At 35.2% G+C, this 26,878-nt stretch overlaps 1 protein-coding gene across 1 annotated transcript in view; it reads left to right on the forward strand.

The window, feature by feature from the left end:
• Positions 1 to 26,878, forward strand: part of LOC150094892 (small subunit processome component 20 homolog) — a 468,852-nt gene that overhangs the window by 128,519 nt on the left and 313,455 nt on the right. Inside the window, exons 15-19 of the mRNA XM_090410975.1 lie at positions 1,332 to 1,563; positions 6,186 to 6,434; positions 20,694 to 20,784; positions 20,895 to 20,980; positions 24,736 to 24,861. Of these exons, the coding sequence (XP_090267101.1) occupies positions 1,332 to 1,563; positions 6,186 to 6,434; positions 20,694 to 20,784; positions 20,895 to 20,980; positions 24,736 to 24,861 (784 nt within the window). The remainder of the gene's footprint in view (positions 1 to 1,331; positions 1,564 to 6,185; positions 6,435 to 20,693; positions 20,785 to 20,894; positions 20,981 to 24,735; positions 24,862 to 26,878) is intronic.

Genomic DNA, 26,878 nt, shown 5'->3' on the forward strand with positions numbered 1-26,878 from the left:
TCCTGAAAATATGGGAGATTCTCACCCTGTGTAAATATCAAAAATGATTTATTTGATATGATCCTTCTAGTGAACAGTACTTGTATTATAGATTAACTGATTACTGTATGTACCTTGTATTCTCTCTTTGAATTGCTTTGTACCACACTGATGATGATTGTCAGTTTTGATATAAAATATTTTTGTTAATTTTCAATAAAGTTATATACTGTTTTTGATATCTCTTACTCTCAATTACTGTTGTAGTAATTGAGAGGGAAGTGTAGTCAATGTGTTGCATTAAAACTAAACTAAGAAATTAAGTTATTATTGTTAGTTTTAAGTTATAATTTCGATGCTTTTCTTTCTGCTCCAGTTTTAATCTTAATCCTTCATCTCCTCTATTCCTATGTATTTCTTATGGCGTTTATTATAGGAAATAAATATCATTCTACTCTCACTTTTAAATAACCCTCACAAATACATTGCATCACTTTGACCAGAACAGCACTTTCTGTTATTACAAAATAATGATTGGGTGCCCTGAATTAAAAAAAAAAAAAGAAAGAAAAATATTAAAATACTATTGACATCAAGATTGAAACTGACTGAACATAATATTTCCATATTGAAAATAAATTTTTTTTACAGATGTTAATTAATTTTGTTAATTGTTGGAACTCTTCAAGAGGTCAACTGCACAAAAGGAACCAAGTTTAATATCTTCTGTTTTAATAGTTATAGGATTGCTTTTTGTAATAATGTAGTCTGTATTGATTATAAAATAACAATACAGCTGTATTGTTATTTTATAATCAATTTATGCAATTAATTTACCACTTTACCCCTTTTACCCAATTTAATGTCAAAGCACCATCCTGTGCGTACCTTTCAATTCTGTTAACTCTAAACTTAAATCTAATTAATATACTGCACCACATATGATTTAGTTTACACCACAGTTTGGTATTTTGAATTACTTGGAATCTTATAATAATATCTTTGTTCAAGAACTCCAAAATTTAAGCAGAGATCTTTGTAATGTTTTTATGATTTCTCTGTTTTCTTAATGCAAAAATCTGATGTTTTACAACAGTTTTTAATAAGTTGATAATTTGCAATTCCTTGAATATGAATTTGCAAATTTCATATTTCGTGGATAATTGGATAACCACAAATTGGATAATTTGTGGTTTTGCTTGGAATGGAATTGTTTTAAGAGAATTAAAGAGAAACAAATAGTAATTTTTTTTCTTTTACCTTTGAAATGAACTTACAATTATTATTGTAAAAATGTATAATAAGCAGATTTGATTAAAATGGTGATTTTTTTTTTTTTTATTCTCACACAGAAAAACACACAGTTGTGTATCAGCACTTAAAAAACAATAACGGAAATCTTGTCAAAAGTTTTAATACTGTTCACGAAGTCATTTTAGATAAAATGGACATGAGATGTGAACCTAAAGACATTCCAGACTACGTTAATTATCGCAATTTGCTGTGGAAGTCCATGGAATTGTTTGCTGATGTAGCTGAGCCTAGAAATCGCGATATTGTGCCACTACTTCTGGAATTTGTAAGGTATGTCTTTTGTAGTAACATTGTTTTTTAATAGAAAAGCTTAAACATGTTTTATTTTAACACATTAAAGAAGAATGAATATGTCTTCTCTGTTGTTCAGTCTCTTTTCAAGATTTACTTGTCCACATGGCTGCACTTGCACTTTTCCTAAGGTGGGCAGGGCTGAGACGCTAAAATGCTCTTCCCCCTTCTCATTATTTGGGGCCCTCTAATTTTCCAGGGCACCAGCTAGAGAATCATGTGCCTGTGCATACGTTCGGCCCTGCTTGTCCATCTTATGAACTTCATAAAACTGAGATTGCATGTAAATTAATTAACACTTTAATTTGTTCATTGGTCATAAATAAGGCTTTTTAACTGATAAAACATACATTGCTATATGAAATCATGTTCTGTTCCTCTAGTAATAGCATAAGGTATTATGTAAAGACTTCTGCAAAGTGATACCATCTTAATTTTTGCACTGTAAAATTCACTCACTGGTAATAATGCGGAGTCATTTCTGCAAAAAATGATAATTAATTAATATCAGAATCCTTCATTTAGGTCAGTGATTATTGAGTAGTGTAACAGCGGTGCACTATTTCTGTTTCTATCATTTACAAAAAATAGCTCAAAATAATGGAGGAAAGCCTAAATTGTGAAAATGAAAAAATTAGTACTTTAACAAGTTCATCATCATCATCATCATCAAATTCCTGCCATGTTCCCTCAAGGGGTGTACAGGATATGATAGTACTACATGAAAAAAAATTTACATCATTACTAACTTCCTATCTATAATTTTCCTCCAAATCAGTCTGTTACTTGTCAAGCCTCCAACATTATCAGATCTTATATTTCTATCTTTTAAGGCACTTTGTACTGTATCAATCCACCTATATCTTGGTCTTCCTCTGGGTCGTTTTACTGCCAACCTAGCAGAGAACACTTGTTTTGCTAATCTTTCTTCACCCATTCTGTTTAAGTGACCATGCCACCTGAGATTAGCTCTGCTAACGCATTTCTGGATGCTGATAATGTAAGTTCTTTCCTAATATCCTCGTTTTTAATATGATATTGCCATTGATGATATCTGTTCATGCCTCTAATCTTTCTCAGGACTCTCATATGTGCGGTCTCTAGTCTTTGGTCAAGTGTTTTACTTCTGACCCAGCTCTCGGATCCATAAGTTAAGACTGGTTTCAACACTGTCTTGTATACAGCTAATTTAGTGTGTTCAAACTAATTTCTCTCTTATTCCATATGAATTTATTCAATTGACTTCCCACCATACCAGCTTTGCTGATTCTGTTATCTATTTCTATATTTAATTTACCATCTTCACTAAAAATTGTGCCTAAGTAACTGAAATGTTTTACTTGTTCCACAGGTTCTCCATTCACAACACAGTTGACATTTTCAATGATTCTACCTATTTTCATTGTCTTTGTCTTTTTATGGCTGACCTTCATACCATATCTATTACAACAGTTATTCAATTTAGTCAGAGAATCCTGCAGACTTGTAGCAGATTTATTTAGAAATATAACATCATCCTCATAAAGCAAAGACCTAACATTAACATCTCCAATTTTGACATCATGCTTAATACCACTTTCCTTCATAATGTGATCCATATAGATAATGAATAACAGAGGGGATAATGTACATCCTTGTCTCACACCAGATTTAACATTAAACCATCTTCCTGTACTTCATTCAATTCTAACTGCTGACTTACAACTCAAATAAAGACTAAGTATTGCTTGATATAATGCTCCATTGACACCATATAACTGTAGCATATTGAATAGCTTCTCTCTTGGCACCTTGTCATATGCCTTTTCCAAATCGACAAAACTTAAATACAGATCTTTGTTATATTCCCATGATTTCTCCACTATTTGTCGTAAAGTGAAGATCTGATCCTGACAGCCTCTATTTGGCCTGAATCCAGCTTGTTCTTCACCAAGCTGGATTCAGGCTAAATAGAGGCTGATTCTTCTCAACTGTTTCTCAAGTATACTTGCATAGATCTTGCCAGGAACACTCAGTACGGAAATACCTCTATAATTCTCACATTCAGTTTTATTTCCCTTTTTATATATGGGCGCTATGAGAGCTCTACTCCAATCATCGGGAATTCGTCCCTCTGTCCGGGCTTTCTGTACTATGCAGTGCAGCCGCTGCAAGACTCTTATACCACCATACTTCAGCATTTCTGGTCGAATATCATCTACCCCTGCTGCCTTTCCACATTTCAAGCCTTTGATGGCTTTTTCTACTTCAAGTATGGATATGTATTCCTGACTGCATGCCTGGTCAGTGGTTTTTACCACTGTGCTGTCATCACTGCTTGTTTCATTTAGCAGTTTTTCAAAGTAATTACTCCATACTTCAAGGATATCTTTTTCTCCCATTTTCATGTCACCTTTATCATCTCTAACTCCTTTTACAGCACTCTTTCCTCCATTCCTAAGCTTCCTCAACAACCTCCAGAATATTTTGCCACCTTCTTGATATTTATTTTCTATATTCTTGCCAAAGTCCTCCCATGACTCTTGGCTAGTTTTACACAGTGTTTTGCATTCTTGCATTTGTCTCTGTATTCTCTAAGAGCACAAGCTGACTTATTTGCCAGGAACTTTTGATATGCTTTCTTCTTTTCCTTCACTGCCTCTTTAACTTCCTGTGTCCACCATGGAGTTCTAATTTTTCTATCCTTGCAGACAACTTCACCACATGCCTGTTTAGCTGAATCAATCAGGGCGTTTTTTTCAAGGCTTGCCACTGAATCTCCAGGGTTTGTTTCCTGTTCTCAAACTCTTTCATTTTTCCTTCAATAATCTTTGTGTATTTTAGTGTACAGCTCACATCTGAGAGCTGCTCAATTTTTATTCGCTTTAAAACTTTCTTATATGTTATTCTTTTCAATATGAAATTCAATTTTATCCTGCTCAAGACTAAATAGTGATCACTTCCAATTTCAAATCCTCTGTACACTCTGGTGTCCTGCACTAGGGAGAAAACATCACTATCAACAATAACATAGTCAATGAGACTTTTCTTATTCCTTGCCTCTTCTCTCCATGTGAATTTGTGCACATTTTTATGTTGGAACATGGTGGTGTTAGTAATAACCAGTCCATGTCCTGAGCAGAAATCCAACAGATATTTGCCATTATTATTAGCTCTGCTCTTTTCTCCAAATTTTCCCAAAATATTTTTGTATGTCTCACAATCATTTCCTACTCTGCTTTTTAGATCCCCAACAAGGACCAGCATTTCCTTCTTCATTGTGTCAGTTGACACAATGAAGAAGTTTTATGGCTCTAACTTGTTAAAGTTAGAGCCATAAAATCTACTGTTATAGATTTCCAGCACTGTATAAGATTTTCCATAAGAATAATTCCATTTATGAGAATAATCAAATACATTTAAAAACTTATTTTTCATATTCTTGATATTTCTTAGCCATAAGACAAAATTAATATGAAGATTGAAAAACCAAGTTGTATGATCAGATTAGTAAATTTTTTGACTTGTGAATTTCTGTTGTGAAATAGAACTTTTTTCCTCCGTTATAAAAATGTCTTCTCCTTGCTGTTCCTCCTGAGGACAAATCATGTGCAAGACAGGAAACAAATTTCATTGAGTTTTACAAAGCGAAAAAATAGTAACAATACAGAAACAGTGCATCCAAACCTCAAAACTTCAAGTCTTTATGAGACATAACAAGGAAACAGTAGAAATTTAAGAAATATGAAGCGGTATAAAATACTTTCAAACAGAAAACAATAGGATTGATTCGAACTTGGTCTTCTAGTAGTGAGACATTTTGCACTACAGAATGTCTCATTCTGTAGTGCAGAATGCCTTCTGAAAATAGATTCCCGTATAACTGCAGCTTAATTATAGGGATTAAAACTTGCTCTGTATATAATCACACATTCCTTAGGGACTTCAATGTCCCCAACTCGGATTGGCTTTCCTTCTCCAATTCTATTGATTCAGCAGGCAGGGATGCTCAGGTATTAGCGGTAATATTCTGGCTTCCTGCCAGAATATCAGACAACTCCCATCATCTTGCCAACACTTTTGACTTCTTCCCAACAAGCTTCTCTTCTAAATATACCATGGATATCAGTTCTTCCCCTTGGAACCTTCAGTTTTCTGCCAGAAAGAAATCCCAAGAATTTTCAGTCACTTGAACATGAACAGTGACTGGTGGCATGCCAATTATTATGCTAAAAATATGTTCTCCAAAATCAACATCTATCCCACTTTTCTTTGTTAATCTTTCTTCTTGACTGTTTTTGAGACAACAGAAGTGGGTGCACTTGGATGGGGCAGTGTGTATGTTAGCCGATGGAATAAGCTGAATGTAGGCCTTCCATGGCCAACTTCTTCACCACCTAGAGATCTACCAGCTAATTAGTGACCAACAATATCCATTCCATTACTTTCAATCCACAGCTGATATATATATAATTATTTTATATATTATATTATTTTTTTTTTTTAAGTTAACTTATCTTGGAAGATGGATATGAAGAATTTTGCTTCACTCTAAAAGGAGCAGTATTTTCCATATCATTATAGCAATATGTATATATATAATTTTTTTTTTTTGATAATAGAAATGAATTTACAAGAGTGGATGTCATGCTAGCTGTTACTGAAGATTTAACCAACTATACTGCAGAGAAAATTCTTAATAATGGGAACAGTACTTCTCTACTTTTTGAAAATGTAAAGGAGAAAAAGATCAATGAAATAACAGAAGATACAAATGAAAAAGTTCTTGAAGAGGATTCTGATGCAAAGCATCAGATTAAAGCTTACAAACAGAGGGATGCTCAAAAAGAAAAAAGAAAAGAAATAACTAAGTAAGTTAAATGTTGTAAAATGTTTAAATGTACCTTTTATAAAAAAAATATTTCAGATACCTTGAAAACTGTTCTAGTTCTTTTCTATAGCTGTTAATAGCGTTACATAATATCTAATGCTGTTTAATAAATATTAGAATAGTGAATGTATGTCACATTTTTTTAAAAAGTATCAAAACAAAATTTCTAGTTATTCATCAAATCTTAAATATATTTTTTTATAGACTTTTCATTAAATTGAATAAAGTTGTAACATGTCTTGTTTCTTTTGCTAATATTAATTCAAATTGAATTTATAATTTTTAAAAAAGGAATGTTTCTGCAATTGCATTGAGAATTACACATAATTGTCTGGAATATATACTGTAAACTAAAGGAAGGAGGAGGGGTGTAACAGTTGATTCGGTATATTGAAATTGTAAAAAAAATGTAAATTAAAACATTACTTTAGTTGCTTTTTAACTCCAAAAAATGATATCTTGCTACTTCTTTGATAATTGATTTTAGGACAACTTTTTGGCAAAAATGCAGTCCCTGAAACAACAAAAAATTTCTGTGGTTTCAAGGACTTTATTTTTACAAAAAAAGTTGCATTAAATCAGTTATCAAAGAGGTAGCAGCCTTGTTCATACCAAAGCTCTCTCTCCTTATATACAACTAATATACTGTTTTTGACTAATTTCTGTCTTATTCCATGTCAATTTATTCAGTTGACTTCTTATCATACCAGTTTTGCTAATTCTGTTGTCTATTAGCATGCTTAATTTGCTACAATCCCTCTTTCTTTAAAGATGTTCACTAAAAATTTTGCCTAAATTCTTGAAATGTACTTGTTTTATAGGCTCTCCATTTAGAATGCATTTGATGTTTTCAATGTTTCTGTGTATTTTTGTTTTCTTTGCCTTTTTGTTGCTGATTTTCTAAATTTATCACAGCAGTTATTCAGTTTAGTCAAGGAAGCCTGGCTTGATCTTCACCAAGCTTCCCTTCCACAATTTTTCTTAGCCTTTTCTCAAGTATACTTGCATAAATGTTACCAGGAACACTCAGTAGTGAAATAGATGGATACTATTCAGAAAGCTCTACTCTTGTCATCCAGAATTCAACCCTCTGACTTCTGAATTATGCAGTCTAGCTACCATAAAACTTTTATGCTTCCATATTTGAGCATTTCTAGTCGAATATCATCTGTTCCAACTGTCTTTTCACATTTCAGGTTTTTGATGGCTTTTTTTCTATCTAAGGATATATATTCCTGATTGCATACCTGTCTAGTGTTTTCTACTGCTGTGCTTTAGGGTTTCGCTGCCTATTTCACCCAGCAATCTTTCCAAGTAATTATTACTCCAGACATCGAGAATAACTTTATCTTCAGTTTTCATATCATGTTTATCATCTCTGATTCCTTTTACAGAGCATTTTGCCACCTTCCTGATATTTATTTTCTATGTTCTTACCAAAGTCTTCCTATGTCTTTTGTTTAGTTAGTTTTACACAGCTAATTTTTGCTTTCTTACATTTTTCTCTGTATTCTCTTGTAGCACAAGTTGACTTGCTTGCCAGGAATTTTCAGTACACTTTCTTCTTTTCCTACACTCCCTCTTTCTTTAAGTTCCTGATTTTCTTATCCTTGCAAACAACCTCTCCACATGCCTCTCTGAATGAATCAGTCACTGCTCCTCTCTTCAGACTTTGCCACTGAATCTGTTATTTGTGACATCCAGTATTTGTTTCTTGTTTTCAAACTTTTTCATTTTTTCTTGAATAATGTTTATGAATTTGATTTGTAACTCCTCTGAAAGCTGCCGAACTTTCATTCGTTTTAAAACTTTCTTATACCCTCTTCTTTTCAGTAAAAAATTCAATTTTATCCTGCTCAAAACTAAATGATGATCACTTCCAATTTTTTACATAATTAACTATGGAATTTTATATCAACTATAAATGATTAACCTGGCTTGACCCTTACACTTTTTATTCATTAAAACCAAATGTTACTCTGACATATTTCATCATCTTTATGTCTGATAGCATCTACAGGAAGATATTTAACACAAACAAAAAAACTTGAACATTTTCAAAAGCTGTTTTTGGAAATTGAAAAATATGCTTCAAGAAAAGATATTTTCTGGAAAAAAAATTATATGAAAAAACATTTTTGTCCTAGGTGTTTATCACAAATTTCCAGACACTCCCCCCCCCCCCTCTTATACATTGTTGTGCGAACTCTTTATGTGAATTCTGGTATGAGAGAATTCACGAGTGTTAAATACACTAATTAATAACTTCCAGATATCATGAAGTATAATACCTTGGTTTGTATTTAGTGTACCATGTGAGTGAATGACTTGGATGACTCCTTCAGTGATCTAACAAAAATATTCTCTTTTAAATAAGGCATGGAGGAATCATCTACAGTGTGATGTTATGCTTGGATGTGTGCCCCCCCCCCCCCTCTTATACATTGTTGTGCGAACTCTTTATGTGAATTCTGGTATGAGAGAATTCACGAGTGTTAAATACACTAATTAATAACTTCCAGATATCATGAAGTATAATACCTTGGTTTGTATTTAGTGTACCATGTGAGTGAATGACTTGGATGACTCCTTCAGTGATCTAACAAAAATATTCTCTTTTAAATAAGGCATGGAGGAATCATCTACAGTGTGATGTTATGCTTGGATGTGTGCTACGAGTTCACTACTTCTCTCTTATTTTCAACATTGCCTACATGGATTTCAAAACTTCTCCCAGTTGACCCATACACACTTTCTTGCAAGAACAAGGACTCTTGTTTACCTCGGGATATTTATAGAAAGGAGTGTTGTCTTTAGTAGAATGTAGGTAAGGTGTTAACTGGTTTGAAAGCAATTCTGACACTGATAAATTTGTATTAAGTTTTCTTAACTATAATTTTACTGAAACAGAGGCTTGAATTCTAAGCAACATTATTACTTTGGCTACACTATTACTCCAAGACTCATTCCAAAAGTTGATATGATGACCAGTGTTGAGGCCCCTAAGTTTCTATCACATGATGAAGCATTAACCACAAAATTAGTTAGCACTTCTTTTTTATTAAATAGTCATCTGCAAAAAAGTAACATCACAGCATTAGAGAAGAATGCCTTTAAAAGTTTATATGAAATCATCATACTTAAAGCAGACAAAGGATTCAACAGTCATTTTAAATAGTGCAGATTATGACAACAAGATTACATCTATGTTATTGAACTCTTCCACTTATTCAGAAATGGACTATGATCCCACTTGATTTTAACACACAAAAGCCAACGATACGATTTCTAATACATTTGAATTTACACAAAATCTTAAGACAACTGATCACTCTTATATTGTATGCAGTGCCTAAAGTACAAAAAGCAAGTGGGATCATAGTTCATCTGACAGTGGATGGTAGACTCTTTCTTGGATATCATCATCAAATTCCTGCCATGTACCCTCAAGGGGTGTACAGGATATGATAGTACTACATGAAAAATTTACATCATTACTAATTTCCTATCTACAATTTTCTTCCAAATCAGTCTGTTACTTGTCAAGACTCCAACATTATCAGATCTTATATTTGTATCGTCTAAGGCACTTTGTACCGTATCAATCCACCTATATCTTGGTCTTCCTCTGGGTCGTTTTGCTGCCAACCTAGCAGAGAACGCTTGTTTTGCTAATCTTTCCTCGCCCATTCTGTTTAAGTGACCATACCACCTGAGATTAGCTCTGCTAACGCATTCCTGGATGCTGACAATGTCAAGTACTTTCCTAATATCCTCGTTTTTAATATGATATTGCCATTGATGCCATCTGTTCACACCCATAATCTTTCTCAGGACTCTCATATCTGTGGTCTCTAGTCTTTGGTGAAGTGTTTTACTTCTGACCCAGCTCTGAGATCCATAAGTTAAAACTGGTTTGAACACTGTCTTGTATACAGCTAATTTAGTGTTCCGACTAATTTCTCTCTTATTCTATATGAATTTATTCAATTGACTTCCTACCATACCAGCTTTGTTGATTCTGTTGTCTATTTCTATATTTAATTTACCATCTTCACTAAAAATTGTGTCTAAGTAGCTGAAATGCTTCACTTGTTCCACAGGTTCTCCATTCACAACACAGTTGACATTTTCAATGAGTCTGCCTATTTTCATTGTCTTTGTCTTTTTATTACTGACCTTCATACCATATCTATTACAATAGTTATTCAATTTGGTCAGAGAATCTTGCAGACTTGTAGCGGATTTATTTAGAAGTATAACATCATCCGCATAAAGCAAAGAGCTGACATTAACATCTCCAATTCTGATATCATGTTTAATACCACTTTCCTTTATAATATAATCCATATAGATAATGAATAACAGAGGGGATAATGTACATCCTTGTCTCACACCAGATTTAACATTAAACCATCTTCCTGTACTTCCTTCAATCCTAACTGCTGACTTACAACTCAAATAAAGACTAAGTATTCTTGATATAATGCTCCATTGACACCATATAACTGTAGCGTATTGAATAGCTTCTCTCTTGGCACCTTGTCATATGCCTTTTCCAAATCGACAAAACTTAAATACAGATCTTTGTTATATTCCCATGATTTCTCCACTATTTGTCGTAAAGTGAAGATCTGATCCTGACAGCCTCTATTTGACCTGAATCCAGCTTGTTCTTCACCAAGCTTTTCTTCCACAATTCTTCTCACCTGTTTCTCAAGTATACTTGCATATTCTCATGGAAAGGCTTAGATGTTGGTTATGTATTTTTTACTAAGTAATTTAAGGAAATTACAATGTCACTAGGATATACATTAAAATAAATTTTAATATTCTTAAATATTTCCGCAACATCACGTTATCATTTTCAAGAAACTTAAGAGCAAGACACGTGCACGCAGGCACAACAAACAGTAAATGAGGAAGAAGCAGGAAGCTATTATTTCTTCCTGATGGTGCCTCTAGCGGGCAATGTTGGTATTTTTGGGCGATTGGGCTGAAGGTCTTCTGATGTAGGTTTTCCAAATTTGAGACAGTCTCATGCATTCAAATTTGTTGAGGTTCGGATTGTTTCTTAGGGCTGAAGCTGATTCCATGAAAAGCCTTTCATACTTGTATTTACTACGGTGTACTATCGTGGCTGTCTTCCACTATATTATACTGGATGTAGCTTGTGTTCTGACCAAAGCTAAACCATCAAAAGGTCAACATGCCCAGCAAGGAAATTAAATCTCTACTGGAATTAAAGAAAAACAAGAAAATAAGAATCACCAAAGCTGATAAAGGAAACCCCACAGTATTGCTTAACCAAAAGGATTACACGGTAAGCTGAAAGCTTTATTGTTAGATCGGGCTGCTTACCTTTCTATCGAGTACAATCTCACCAACTCACAAATTAGAAAACTCCACAGGCTCCTTAAGAAGGTCATTTCTTGGCCTGTGGAAATCACTAACAAATTAAAGCCATTTAACTCCATACCTCCCCGTATTTATGGACTCCCAAAAATACATAAGGAAAATGTGCCATTACGTCCCATAGTGGGTGGCATTTATTCCCTCACATACAAACTAGCTAAACATTTGGCCAAAGCTCTCTCTCACACTATACTGGCAACACACCTTCACACATAAAAAACTCAGCCACCTTCAAAGCCAGCATAGAAAACCTTACACTCAAACACACTGACGTAATGGTCAGTTTTGATGTCTCCTCCTTATTCACAAATGTCCCACTCAAAGAATCCTCAGAGCTAATCCAAGCTAAATTTCCTCCCGATATCACAGCCCTTTTTCAGTTCACAATGAACTCGGGCTATTTTGTTTGACAAGGAAAATTCTACAAACAAATAGAGGGGACAGTCATGGGTTCTCCACTCTCCCCACCCTTGGCCAACTTTTATATGGAGACTTTTGAATAGAAAGCCTTAAACTCTGCCCCCACAAAAACCAACCATTTGGCTTCGCTATGTTGATGATGTGTTTGCTATTTGGCCACATGGCTCCAATGCACCCCTCTCCTTCCTAGCACATATAAACAACCAACACCCCAGAATCAAATTCACCCTGGAAGAAAAAAAAAACAACTGCCTTCCTTTCTTAGACACACTAGTCACCCACCAGCCTGATGGAACATTGGTTTTCTCAGTCCTATAGAAAACCCACCCATAGGCAGATACATTCACCAACAATCCCAACACTCGTCCTCGCAACAATATGGAGTCATTAAGACACTACACAACAGGGCTAAACTTATCTGTTCAAATGACAATGCCTTAACCACAGAACTAAACCACATTCTCAACACTTTCTCAGCCAGTGCCCCCCCCCCCCCCCAAAAAAAAAATCTAAAAAATATTGAAACCAGTAAACCACAACTTCCCTCACCCCTCACAACAAGGATTACTCTAAATCCATCACCATACCCTATATCCAAGGCACCTCAGAAAAAATTACAAAAATCCTAAAAAAAACATGACTTAACTTATTGTTACAACAGCCCATATAAAAAATTGGCATCCCTTATCGGCTCTGCTTAAGACCAACCTCCTCCCCCCCCCGACTTACCAGGTGTATACCAGGTCCCTTGCAGCTGTAAGCTGTCCTACTTTGGCCAAACAGGCAGGACAGCCAATATCAGAATTTCAAAACACAAGGACTACATCCGGTTTCACCAGTACAGCTACTCTGGTCTTGCTGACCATGCACTGGATACCTGCCATAGAATACGGTGGAAGAAAGCCACGATAGTACACCGTAGTAAATACAAGTATGAAAGGCTTTTCGTGGAATCAGCTTCAGCCCTAAGAAACAATCCGAACCCCAACAAATTTGACTGCATGAGACTGCCTCAAATTTGGGAAACCTTCATCAGAAGACCTTCAGCCCAATTGCCCAAGAATACCAACATTGCCAGCTGGGGACACCATCAGGACTTTGGGAGAAATAATAGCTTCCTGCTTCTTCCTCATTTACTATTTGTTGTGCCTGCATGCACGTGTTTTGTTCTCAAGTTTCTTGAAAATGGCAACGTGACATTGCCGAAATATTGAAGTATATTAAAATTTATTTTAATGTATATCCTAGTGACGTTGTAATTTCCTTAAATTACTTAGTTAAAAAAAGTAAAAAATACTTGCATATATCTTACCAGGAACACTCAGTAGGGATATACCTCTGTAATTCTCACATTCAGTTTTATTTCCCTTTTTATATATGGGTTCTATGTATATCTTCTTGCATATCTTCTTTCTAAATACATATGAAAACTTTTCAAACCTTATATCAGATCTCCAAATTCCTTTTTGAAAAACTTAGTGTATTTTGAGGAAAAACTTTCAGTCACAGATTATCCCACCAGATATATTAGATAGTTTAGACTTAGTTTCAAGGTTTACAATTGTCTCTGTGGAAGAGTCAGTAGATATCTTTGCAGACCTGTTTCCTCCTAATAATACATCTCTTTCATCACTGCTTCCAAATCAGTGTTGCCAATTTAGCTCTTTTGGAGCTAGATCTAGCTCTTTTATTTCTTTCCTAGCTCCAAAAATTTTAATCTGGTACCTAGCTCCTTCAGAACTAGTTTCAGCTCTTTTTAGTTGTTTTTATAACTTACTGTTAAAGAAATTGTTTTAAAAGTTTTCAAGATGTTCGCATTGTATAAGGAATTGTATTGTACGTTTGGTGCAAGCATCGTACACTTTTCAAACGCATGATGACAGCAGTCAGTCATTTGGCCCAACAGTCTGTCATTTTGTCACCTTAAATTTGATAGTACCACTACAAGTCTTTGCACAGTGTTCTGGTTGGCAGTTGTGATAGCGAGTGGGAAGGTTTCAAAGACTGATCGTAGTTTGCTGCAGTAAAGAGTTGTATCAGAATTTCAATTATGTCTTCAAAAATGAGCAAAGAGAAAAATAAAGCTTACAAGCAAAAATTTAGGAGGGAGTGGTTGCAAATGGGAATGCAAATGTAGTGTCACCAGGAACTTCCCTGGTGACACTACAAATTTCTTTTGCAGTGTCACCAGGGAAGTTCCTGGTGACACTACAAAAGAAAACTAAGTTTTGCAGATGTGATATAGCTGCTAAATATTGTCAGCTTGTAGAGCATAACATCTTGCTGTAGTTCAATATAAGGCTGTTCCTATTATAAATATGCTTGTGAAAAAGTCTCATGAGACCGGGAATTTTGAAGGTAGGTTAGCATTATTTCTTTGTTGTCACTCATCGTTCAACAGTTGCAATCATCTAGTAGATCTTTGCAAAAATATCATCCCAGACAGTCCAATTATGTCAAAGGTAAAAATGCACTGAACTAAGTGCTCTGCAATTGTAAAGAATATTCTAAGTGAGCATTTTGAAGAAGATCTAATTGCAGACACTGGAGATGAAAATTTCAGCTTCATCTGAATCGAATGATGTGATATCATTCGATTCAAACGAATCAAATGATATCACAGTGAATAAGATTTTAGGAATGGCCATCATTTATTACAGCAAGAAATTCAACAAAATTATGCATACATTTCTGAGCATGATGGTTCTAGAAAAGTGTAATGCTAGTAATATTGTGGCTGCACTGCAAAAAAGAGCTCTTGACCAAGAAACTGGATATTAAAAATCTCAGTGCAGTTGATACAACGGTAGTGTTATTGTGGGTGTCAATAATGGCAGTTATGAACAACTGAAGGCATATATTCCCTCCTTAATTTTAATTAGATGTGTATGCCATTCATTACAACTAGCAATGTCTCACACCTTGTGCAGAATCTCTCCCAAGAAAATTAGAATTTTGAGTTGCCGAAACATATAAGTATTTCACATTCTTCGTCAAGATAAGCAGCATACAAAGAGCTCTAGCAAACTATCAATGAACATGATGCTCCTCTGAAAATTGTAAGCAATTGTGCCACAAGGTGACTCTCCATTGAACCTGCAGTAGACGCGAATTCTCAGCCTGTGGTTGGAATTAAAAACTCACTTCGAAGTCATGAGTGTGACTGAGAAATGTTACAAAGCTCAAATTTTGTGGGAGATGTACAAAGATGAAAGGGGATCTGTTGTACCTTTTATTTTTGCATACTGTTCTAGTTCAAGTTCAGCAAGTTAACAAAATTTTCGAATCTAACAGTGCAGATAAGATGAGATTATTTGAAGACCTTTCTTGTTTGATTTGCTCTATTGCTAATATGTTAGTGCTACCATCATCCACAGTCGACCCTCTAGAGTCAGAGATTGATGACTATTTGGATCCCAATCCAAATCTTGGTTACAGATTTGAAAGAAACATTTCAGAGTTGATGATATAAAAGAAAATAACACAAAATGATGAGCGAAATCTCAGAAGTAGAGCAAGACAGTTTCTTCTTGGTCTCTTCAAACAGCTTAAGCAAAGGTTGCCTGAAAACTTGAATATTTTAAGAATGATGTCTTCTCTTTCTGTTGACAATATCCTAAAACACATAAAAGAACTTTTTACTCCCATCTTAGAAATAATGCTGAAAACAGAAAAAGAAGTTGCTGCTGCTGAATACCAGTACAATACTATCCACTTAAATAAATGGACAAATATAGAAAATACTGAGCTGTTTTGGACTGAAGTACAAGAATATAAAGATGCACCTGGAATGAATCCATTTAAAGAAATTACTCAGTGTGCAATAAATTTATTAATACTGCCAAATTCTAATGCAGAAATTGAACGAATTTTTAGTTCCATAAATGTAGTTAAAACTCAATTAAGAAACAAGATATGGTCAACCAGTCAAGTATGGCCTCAGGCATAGCAACAAGTGCTGTACAGACTATCATTTACCAGCATCTACACTGAGTAATATTGGAACAATGGTCACATATAATAAACTTGAAAATCTAAGTGAAAATGTGGGTGAATTAAGCACAGAAGACCACATGGAAGATGTATTTAGCCACTTATATGCAAGTATCACTTCAACTTTGAATACAGTAAGTAACTTAAAAGTATCAGCTACTACTTTTAAAATTTTAGCTTTAAATTTTTATTTTTAACTCTTTTTTAGCTCTTTTTTTTTTTTTTTTAAGATTTAGCTGTTTTTAGTAATTTCATTTGGCAACCTGTATTCTTTGCTTAGAAATGGAGATTTTACTACCAAAAATATGATTTGACAATATGCTCACTTCTTTTGCACCTTTTGCTGATTTTTATATGAGAAAATTTGAAGAAGCTATAGCACAAATGAACTTAAAGCTACATATCTGGTGTAGATAGTTGATGATATTTTTATTATTATGGAAGCCCACCAAGAAGGGTCTTGGAGTTGTACAATTCCTGATTAATCGCCATTCCAAAAATCAAAGTCACATTGGAAATAGAAAAGGACAGTAAATTCTTAGATATCCTTGTCAACAAAAACAATGCCAGAGGATTAATATTGGAGGTTTACAAACAAAAAAAAAAATCATATGACTAGGTATATACATGCAAGCTGTTTACATCACCCACAAGAAAAACAGATATTATCAGAACCTTAATAAAATAGAGCTTTAAATATACTCAAGAATGATGAAATTAAAAGAAAATAAGACTTCAAACCCTGTTTGGTCCGTTTCTCCAAAATGGCTACTTAAAGAAGTGTCTAAAGAAACTGCTATTTTCCAATGAATGATTTCCCCCCCTCCCCATGTTAATTTGGAAATTGATTACAAAGGCATGGTCTCCTTACCATACATTGCCAACACATCAAGAAAAATAGCCCAATTATTAAAATCAATCAATGTCAGAATGGCCTTCAAACCAGTTAACACCTTATGTTTCTAATTTCCCTTAAAGACAATGTTCCATTCTACAAACATTCTCATCCATACAAGATTCCTTGTTCTTGTGGAGAGCGTATGTGGTAAAACTGGGAGAAATTTTGAAATCTGTGAAAAAAAAAGAACATATAGATGATATCAAAAATAAGAGAGAAGAAAGAACTGGTAAAAACACACTGTAGACTGACAAGCTTCCTCCATACCTTACTTCAAAGAAAATATACTTCCGAGAAACTATACTTCATAATATCCAGAAGTTGTATTTAACATTCATGACCTCTCTCGTAACAGAAATGACAGAGTTTACAGAACAATGCATAGACTGTCCATGATGTGTGTAATGATATATGTGATAAAACTAAAACTATTAATCCAATATATTTCAATTTCTGGAAATAACGGCTTTTGAAAATGTTAGAGTTTTTTGATATCAGCCATAACAATGGCTGACAAACATGTCTGAGTAACATTCAGATTTAATGAATAAAAAGTCTGAGTCAAACCTTGTTAATCATTCATAGTTGATCACTTCCAGTTTCAAATCTTCTGTATATTCTTGTGTCCTGAACCAGTGGAAAAATTCACTATCAACAATAACATAGTGAGTATTCAAATATCTTGTTTCAGTATTATCAGATATGTATTAGAACTGAAATGCTTGTTAATGTCCATTAATATTAGCATCAAGAAACCAAATGCAAAACCTATTTAAGTCAATTCCAGTCTCCAGTGAATAGAACGGTAATCTTACATGAAGTGATGAAATTCATTTCCCACCTAAAAAACATTCACAGACATCCATGCTTGCAATGGGTGAACTCTGGTGGATGGAAAGCTGGTGCAGTATCCATTCAGCAAATCAGTCCAGTCAACAAGTATTTAAGAATTATGTACGAGGGCTGTTCAATAAGTAATAAGACTAATTTTATTGTCGCGAAGCCACTCATCACAATATTAATTTCTGTGGAATAAAGAAATGTTGCTGTCTGTTTAACGAAAGAGGTTGATAGATGGTGTATAAATGCTGATGTGCCAGAGTGTCACATGACAAAATGCAAGCTTGTTTCAGTGCGGCTACGATCCGCGACCAATCGAAATGGAAGCATCCTTGGAACAGCGTTATACGATTAAATTTTGTGTGCATTTGCAAAAATCAGCATCAGACACTTTTAACATGATATGCGAAGCTTTTAACGATGAAGCAATGTCGAGGGCAAGTGTTTTTCGTTGGCATAAAACTTTTAAGGAAGGAAGGCAAAATGTGGAAGATCTTGAACGTGAGGGAAGACCTTCAACATCCATCACAGAGACAATGATCAACACAGCAGCAATTATCATCAAGGAGGTTCGCAGAATTACAGTACGGCAGCTGCATGTTATCCTGAATATTTCTGTGGGAAGTGTTCACTCAATCATGGCTGAACATTTGGGACTGAAATGTGTTTGCGCCCGATGGATTCCCAAACTCTTGACACCGGAGCAAATGCACTATCGAGTGGATGTGTGCACAGAATGGAAAGAAAGACTGGAACAAGAAGGTGACAACTTCTTAAAACGCATCATTACAGCAGATAAAGCTTGGTTGTATCACTATGACCCTACAATGAAACAACAAAGCAGTGAATGGAAGCATCCGTCTTCACCTACCCCCAAGAAAGCAAAAACTGTAAAATCAGCTGGTAAAGTTATGACCATAATGTTTTTTTACTACGAAGGCATTGTTTACCAGCACGCTGTAGAACCCGGGAATACTGTAAACGGCTCATACTATGCGGATGTTTTACGGACAGTGGTACAGCGCATCAAAAGGAAGCGTCCATTGCTGAAGAATGGCTTCTTATTGCACCATGATAATGCAAGGCCACATATTGCTGGTTGTGTAGTGGACGTTTTACAGAAGAACAACATAAATATCCTACCACACCCTCCATACAGTCCTGATCTCGCACCGTGCGATTTCTGGCTGTTTCCTCAGCTCAAGAAACTACTAAGATGCCGCCATTTTGAAAGCAACAAAGCATGTGTAAAAGCTGCAGAGGCGGTTTGAAAGAACTCTCAAAAAACAGACTTTCACATGTGTTTGAGAAGTGGATGCAACGTTGGGACAAATGCATCGCGTCTCACGGTAGTTACTTCGAAAAAGACCATGTAAATGATGACGATTACAGGTAATCTGTTTTCTGTATAAATATAGTCTTATAACTTATTGAACAGCCTACGTACATCAAGTGACATTAAGCTTAATTTAGTGTTTGAAGAGTTTCATTATGTTAATCAATGTTTTCATTTCCTGTCTTTGTGTTGGCCTTGCTGTTCTGTCATGGCCAAGAAACACAGCTTCTTAGAAACTTGCTTACTGCTTATGCATCTCTTGTTGACCTTATCTGCATTGTCTGTTTTAAATTGTGTTTGAATTGTGTTTGTTTGTCTGGCCAGCTTGTCTGTGTCGTGGGTGGAAAAACCTGAGTTTCCAGAATGGAAAACTGTACCTCCTCCATACGAGCCCAACTGAAAAGCCCTTGCAAAGAGCCTAAACAGGAGTCAAATCCTGTTTTGCCATCCAAATTGGAATTGTATTAATTGTATTAATACCGTTCCAGTTAATTAAATTAATACAATTAAATTATATTAATTTAATTGTATCATCAATACCAGCTGAGGTATGGAGGTTCGTGTGTTTGCTCTCACATCTGAAGTAGTTCATGTTGAAACTTTGTTTATTTTATCATAGCATATGAAACACACAAGAAAATAGATTTGTAAGCTGCATTACTGCTAATTCAAAAATTCTTTTATTCCCTAATAGGGAGTAGGCGAGGCCTTTATACCCTATCTAGCTTTTGGAGACTGAGTGGGCAGTTCAGTCTCCACCGGTAGCCAATCAGAGATAGCTGGCCCATGTCTATCACTAATTATAGCAGCCGCCGATGAAGAGGCTGGCAAACAAGTGCTACCATCTCTTGGTACCTAACCCTAACAAGATATGTCACTGTCTGAAATAATGTGGGTACTACGGTCGATTTTCTTGAGTTTACTGGACGAAAAACCCGAGTTTCCGGGAGGAAAAACCCGCTTGCCTGTGCCAGAGATTGACTAACTCGGAAACCGGTCGAAGATAGGCTTAGAAAAAGTTCCTCCAGTCAGCGACTAGACTAGAACCTAGGTCTAACTTCAAACGCGCTGAGGACGCAAGCGCCACTTCCACTGAGCTACACAGGCCTTTACTGGTAATTATGTATTAAAATATTATCTTTAAAGAGACAAAAAAAAATAATGGAAGAAAATTTAAAACAATGTTGTTTAGCTATAAAAAATATGTTTTGAAGTATTTGACATAATATATGATAATATATATCTAATTTTTTTAGGAACAAAAAAGTATAATGTATTTTAATGTGTGTGTGTGTGTGTGTGTGTGTGTGTATATATTTTTTTTCCTTTTGTTTCAGAACACTTCTTGCTCATCTTTCCGTGTTTGCCAAATTTCAAAATCCGAAAGCTATTTTTAAGGAAGAAGATATAAATAGCCTTTATTATGAGGTAATTTGTTGGTTTTTCTCTTAATAATAGTATTGTAATGTTTTTATTGCTGAATTATTTTAACCATTAATAGGCTAAATTAATGAAATTATTTGCATTTGTACTTCTAGCTTCTCATGCATAGAAATCCAGAAATTCAGAAAGTGAGCTTTAATTGTTTGATGACATATCGGTTTGATTATTTAGTGCCTTATCGGTAAGTGTAAATATATATCAGTTTCAACAGGATATTTTTTTAATTCTTATTACTGAAAAGTTGTAAATTTTAAGTTGAAAATGTTTTTCAAACTTAAAAAGTTGACAGTTGTGGTAATTTCTTTACCTTTGTGGAACAGCAACTCAAAGAAATGTATACATGAATGAATTTCTAGCATCAATTGTTTTCAAGAAACCAGTCCTAACACTGATTGTGTCAGTGAAATTTTTTTAATTATCATTTTTTTCCATAATTTTAAAATTTAGTTGGACACTAAAATTAGGAAATGAGACAACTTCTGTTGTCTCATTTCCTAAAAGTGTTTCATAAAATGCATCTATTTCTTCCTCGTGTGTGGTGCATAAACTTGTATAAATTTCAATTTGTAGAGTCTATTTATTCTAACTGGTAATTAACTTAAGGAATTTACAACGCATAAAAAATGGATATTAATTAAAGGAAACTTTAATGAATACCTTCAATATTTCGGCAACATCACATTGCTATCTTCAGGAACATACAGTTATGGTATGTGTGCATGCAGGCACTAACAAAAGCAAATGACTTTTAACTCTAGACCCCCCCCCCGATTATATGGACTTCCAAAAATACATGAACAAAATGTGCTATTATGTCCCATAGTGGATGGCATTGAATCCCCCACATATAAATTAGCCAAACATTTAGCCAAAACGCTCACACACTATACTGGCAACACACCATCACACATAAAAAACTCAGCCCACTTCAAAGCTAGTATAGAAAACCTCTCACTCCAACACACTGACATAATGAGTCAGTTTTGACGTCTCCTCCCTATTCACAAATGTCCCACTCGAGGAAACCCTAGAGCTCATCCAAGCCAAATTTCTGCCTGATATCTCAGTCCTATTTCAGTTCACAGTGAACTCAGGCTATTTTGTTTGGCAAAGAAAATTCTACAAACAGATAGAGGCGACATCCATGGGTTCACCACTTTCCCCACCCTTGGCTAACTTTTTTGTGGAGACCTTTTAAGAGAAAGCCTTAAACTCTGCCCCACAAAAACCCACTATTTGGCTTTGGTACATGGATGATGTGTGTTTGTTATTTGTCCACATGGCTCAGATACACTCCACTCCTTCCTAACACACTTAAACAACCAACACCCCAGGGTCCATTTCACCTTGGAAAAACAGGAAAACAACACCCTCCCCTTCCTAGACACTCTAATCACTCGCCAGCCTGATGGATCTTTGGTTTTCTCTGTTTATAGAAAACCCACCCATACAGGCAGATACATTCAATACCACCCCCCCCCCCCCTCACAACAATATGGGATTATTTTGGTACATGGATGATGTGTGTTTGTTATTTGTTCACATGGCTCAGATACACTCCACTCCTTCCTAACACACTTAAACAACCAACACCCCAGGGTCCATTTCACCTTGGAAAAACAGGAAAACAACACCCTCCCCTTCCTAGACACTCTAATCACTCGCCAGCCTGATGGATCTTTGGTTTTCTCTGTTTATAGAAAACCCACCCATACAGGCAGATACATTCAATACCATCCCCCCCCCCCCCACAACAATATGGGATTATTAAAACACTATATAACAGGTCAAAATTAATCTGCTCAGATGACGATGCCCTAACCACTGAACTAAACCACATCCTCAACACTTTCTTAGCCAACGGCTGCAATCCCCCAAAAAATCCAAAATATACTAAAACTAATATCCCCTCTCTTCACAATAAAGATTATACTAAATCTATCACATCTCCTACATCCAGGGCACCTCTAAGAAAATAACCAATATCCTCAAAAAATATGACCTAACTTCTTGTTATAGACCATATAAAAAGTTGGCATCCCTTATCCATTCCATCAAAGACCAACCACTTCCCCTAGACCTACCTGGTGTATACTAGGTCCCTTGCAGCTGTAAATTGTCCTACTTTGGACAAACAGGCAGAATAGCGAGTATCGGGATTTCAGAACACAAAGACTACATCCGGTTTCACCAGTACAGCCACTCTGGGCTTGCAGACCATGCTATAGAAGAATTCGTCGGAAGAAAACTAAAATAATACACCGCAGCAAGTTCAAGTACGAAAGATTATTCATGGAATCGTCAGCAGCTCTAAAAAATGTTCCAAACCTCAACAAATTTGGGTGCATGAGACTGCCCCAAATTTGGGAGACTTACATTATGAGAACTTCATCCCAACGGCCAAGATAACCCAATTAGCTCGCTAGGGAGCACATGAGGACTTTAGGAACAATATTAGTTTCTTGCCTTCTTCCTCATTTGCGTTAGTTAGTGCCTGCTTGCACATACATACCATATTTGTATGTTCCTGAAGATTCCAACTTCACGTTGCCAAAATATTGAAGGTATTCATTATAGTGTCCTTTAATTAATATCCATTTTATGCATTGTAAATTCCTTAAGTTAATTACCAGTTATGTATGACCAACGTATAAGCCTTGCTACAAGAATTATTTATTGTAAGTTATAGTTCTGCAATCCTGTTTGTGATGTATTTTATCTCTTCTATTTGATCTTTTATGAGTGGATACTTAGGAAGCCAATTCTTTTCTGTGATCATGGATTGTCACTATAATTATAGAATATATGTCCATTTTTCAGATCTATACTACACACTATTTCCACCAATTCTCCAAGTTTCACTCAGTCTGATGATGTACCATTTTATCTTTGTTACTTCTACTAATCTTTTCTAGTTTTCTTTATCCTAATAAAATCTGCAGTTATAGGTACATGCGTATCATTTTCTGTTATTAATACTGTTCATTTGTATGTTCTTAGTTTGGTTATAGTGTTTCTCAAGTTCCTTATCAAAAGCACACTTCTTCAAAGGGCTTATGTTTAGTCTGGTCTGAGAGTTAGTCATATTCATGCTTTTTATATGCCCATTGTGACCTTGGACTCTATGGCCTAGTTTATACTTATTATCCATTTTTGGTCTAATCTTTCCTTTCTAACTAGTTTTCATAGAAGGGCAGCCTACTTAGTTAAAGCAAATACCTGGAAGAGAAGGCAGACTTCCACTGTAGCATAAGACATGAAAGATATGCCTCCCAGCCCTTGAATACTCTGATAGCATTGGAGGGAAAGGAGCACAATGAAAACAAAAAGAAAGAAAGAGAGAGAGAGAGAAGATGAGGAACCAGTACACTTATAGTATAATAGATGTACATTATGTGAAGTAAGGCTTAGTCAAGCATCAGGTACCTCAGATTTGCCACTTCCCTTCTCACTAGATATGAGCTCCTGAGGGAATACTACATCATGGCAAGAGATATTTTATTTTAAAAACTTGCTGGCATTAATGCTTTAACCTGCCAACTCTTCATATGCTTGTATTGAGGCATAAGCATTGAGATCATGCAAAAAAGTTTTTTAACATTGAAAATAAGCTGTACTTGTTTTTATAAACATTATCTTACTTATTTACTTCTCCAAGATATGGGTATGCATATGTTGGAACACTTGAATTTGTTCCCATTCTTAAGATTAAGATTGGGCAATTAAAATCCTAAGATTGTACAATTAAAATTTTCCTTACAGTGCTATGACGTTTTTTTTAATACTGAGACTATCTTTTCATGTGATATCTTATTTTATATATAGATAGAGAATCTCATTGAAATGGCTTATATATTTTAAATCAGAATTTTATATTTTATTATGCATAATCATTTTCTGAAATGTATCCATCATTCTTTAAATTTTCTGATTTAGTGAAAATTTATATAACTTGCTGGATGATAAGACATTTAAAACAGAAGTAGTCCTGTTTAAACTTGATGCTGAAGATGGAGTAGTTCATGAAGAACACAGAAAATACCTTTTGACTGTACTGATGAGGTAAATGTTCTTTCTTATTTAAAAGTCATATTAATTTTTGTGTGAGTTTTTGTCTCTTAACAACTAAAAAGCCATTAATTACTTCATATAGTTCATATTTGGTGCAATTATGCATATGCAGTTATCATACCTAGCTCACAGTGAAATTATTTCAATGAGAAAGAATTTTACAAAAAGGGGGGCGGTGGATGGTTTCAGATTAGTATATAGTAGTACTACTTTGAATAGTGTTTCTTAATCGTTTTCAACATGCTGTAAAATCTCTCGCATAATTAATTTTTGTTAAATTTTTTGTGTTTGATTTTACAGGGTTTTCTGAATATTTTGAATTTAGAAATTGTATTCTACTAAAATGAGTAAATAATTCTGCTGTAAAAGTGCAAAAGGAAAATCAATGTAAATTGACCTGTATGTAATTTTGATAAGTAAGGAATTAACCCAGGTTATCATGATGACGAAGAAACATCAAGAAGTTGCAAGGTCATGTGATGTTAGAAAAAGACTCCCAACAATGGAAGGAACAAGAATGACTTCATCATGCTGGCAGCTAATCCTGTAAACAACTTTGTAAAGAACAAATGACTGAAAATAATATAAAGGAGGACTGAGACAACCAGCTTGGCTTTTTGGGCTTTGCTTTTGGCCTTTTTCTCTCCCTTGCCTTTTTGTCTCCAGTTAGTAGGTTCCCACTGCTGTCAAGTCCTGAGGACATGCTTCCGACACGGGTTTAGTAGAGGCCATACTTCCCGACGATGGTTCCGAGGAAGCAAGGACATGCTACAAGAGCATAGGTACCCACAGACTTTGTGGCAAGTTCCCGACGGAAATTCCAACAAAAGCTTTCTCGAAAACTTCTATATCAAGACTGCCAGAATCATCCAAGTAGATACAATCACCCAGGACGCAACATCGAATTGATACAACTGAAGGTTGTGCTAACTGATCAGTCTGTCTATCCAAGGATTTATGTAAGCAAGCACCGGTTTTGTTAATGTCAAGGGCTTACAAATCGATATTGTATATGTGCTTATGGGGAAATTGTATGTAACTAAGTGTAATGGAAGGAACAAGAATTAAGATAATTAAGTCAGTGTCTTTAAGGGAAGTTTGAATGTTAACTTGTTAGCTTAACAAATGAATATGTGCTTAATTGTGATATAGGACTACTATCTGTTTAAGTCAAGTTAGTTGGTATTGTAAATTGAGGTAACTAAGCAATGAGTTTATTGAGCGCTTGATAGTAAATATTGCTTTCTGTTAGATCTGAAATAGGCAACTTCAAATTTTACATGACGTCACCATTCCAGAATTTAACAATTAACAAAAAATATATATGCATACTTATCTTTTAGCACATTGTAACTATGTCTTTTTTTTTTGTAACATCTTGTATGATAAACTGTGAATTATGTGAATTTAAATTAATGTATCTATATGTCTAGCATGAATGTAAGTCAGCAAAAGGGGTAGATATGAGAGAAATCATTAGTGAAATATTATAAATGAAAGAATGCGTATTATTCAGCAACATAGGGCAAAGTCGCCCTAATACTGTAAAAGCAGCGTAAGCACCCGTGGGCATCACTTCTGAGAAGACATCATGACGTATACGTTCCCGGAAACAAGAAGTCCCGTATGTTGATCAGTGAAGTCACCCAGCCTGAGACCAATGGGTGAGACAATAAGAGAAATTCAAACTCGGAAAGGTGGCGCTCTAGGGGAGCGTATAAAACCCGCAACACGGAAGTAAACCCCCCCCCCCCCCCCCCGTTTTTTCTTGTTCCTGCATTTCTCTTTGTGTGCATTGCAGTTCAGCTCGAATTTTGAGGGCTGACTTACGAAAAGTTCCGGCATGACACCGCAGCAGATTTTGGCAAGATCAACCGTAGGCCGTCAATGAGAAGGTCATCAACGTAAAACCTTAGCAGAGAGATAGCGCCCAGCTCAGGCGAGCACGTGTAACCCACGTGGCGATAAGATCGAGACAACCAGAGTCGTAACAAAGAAGGAATGACAG

The sequence above is a fragment of the Typopeltis vanoorti genome, chromosome 21, assembly GCF_054136105.1.
Source record: "Typopeltis vanoorti isolate ZY-2024b chromosome 21, IOZ_Tvanoo_1.0, whole genome shotgun sequence".
Taxonomy (NCBI): Eukaryota; Metazoa; Arthropoda; class Arachnida; order Uropygi; family Thelyphonidae; genus Typopeltis; species Typopeltis vanoorti.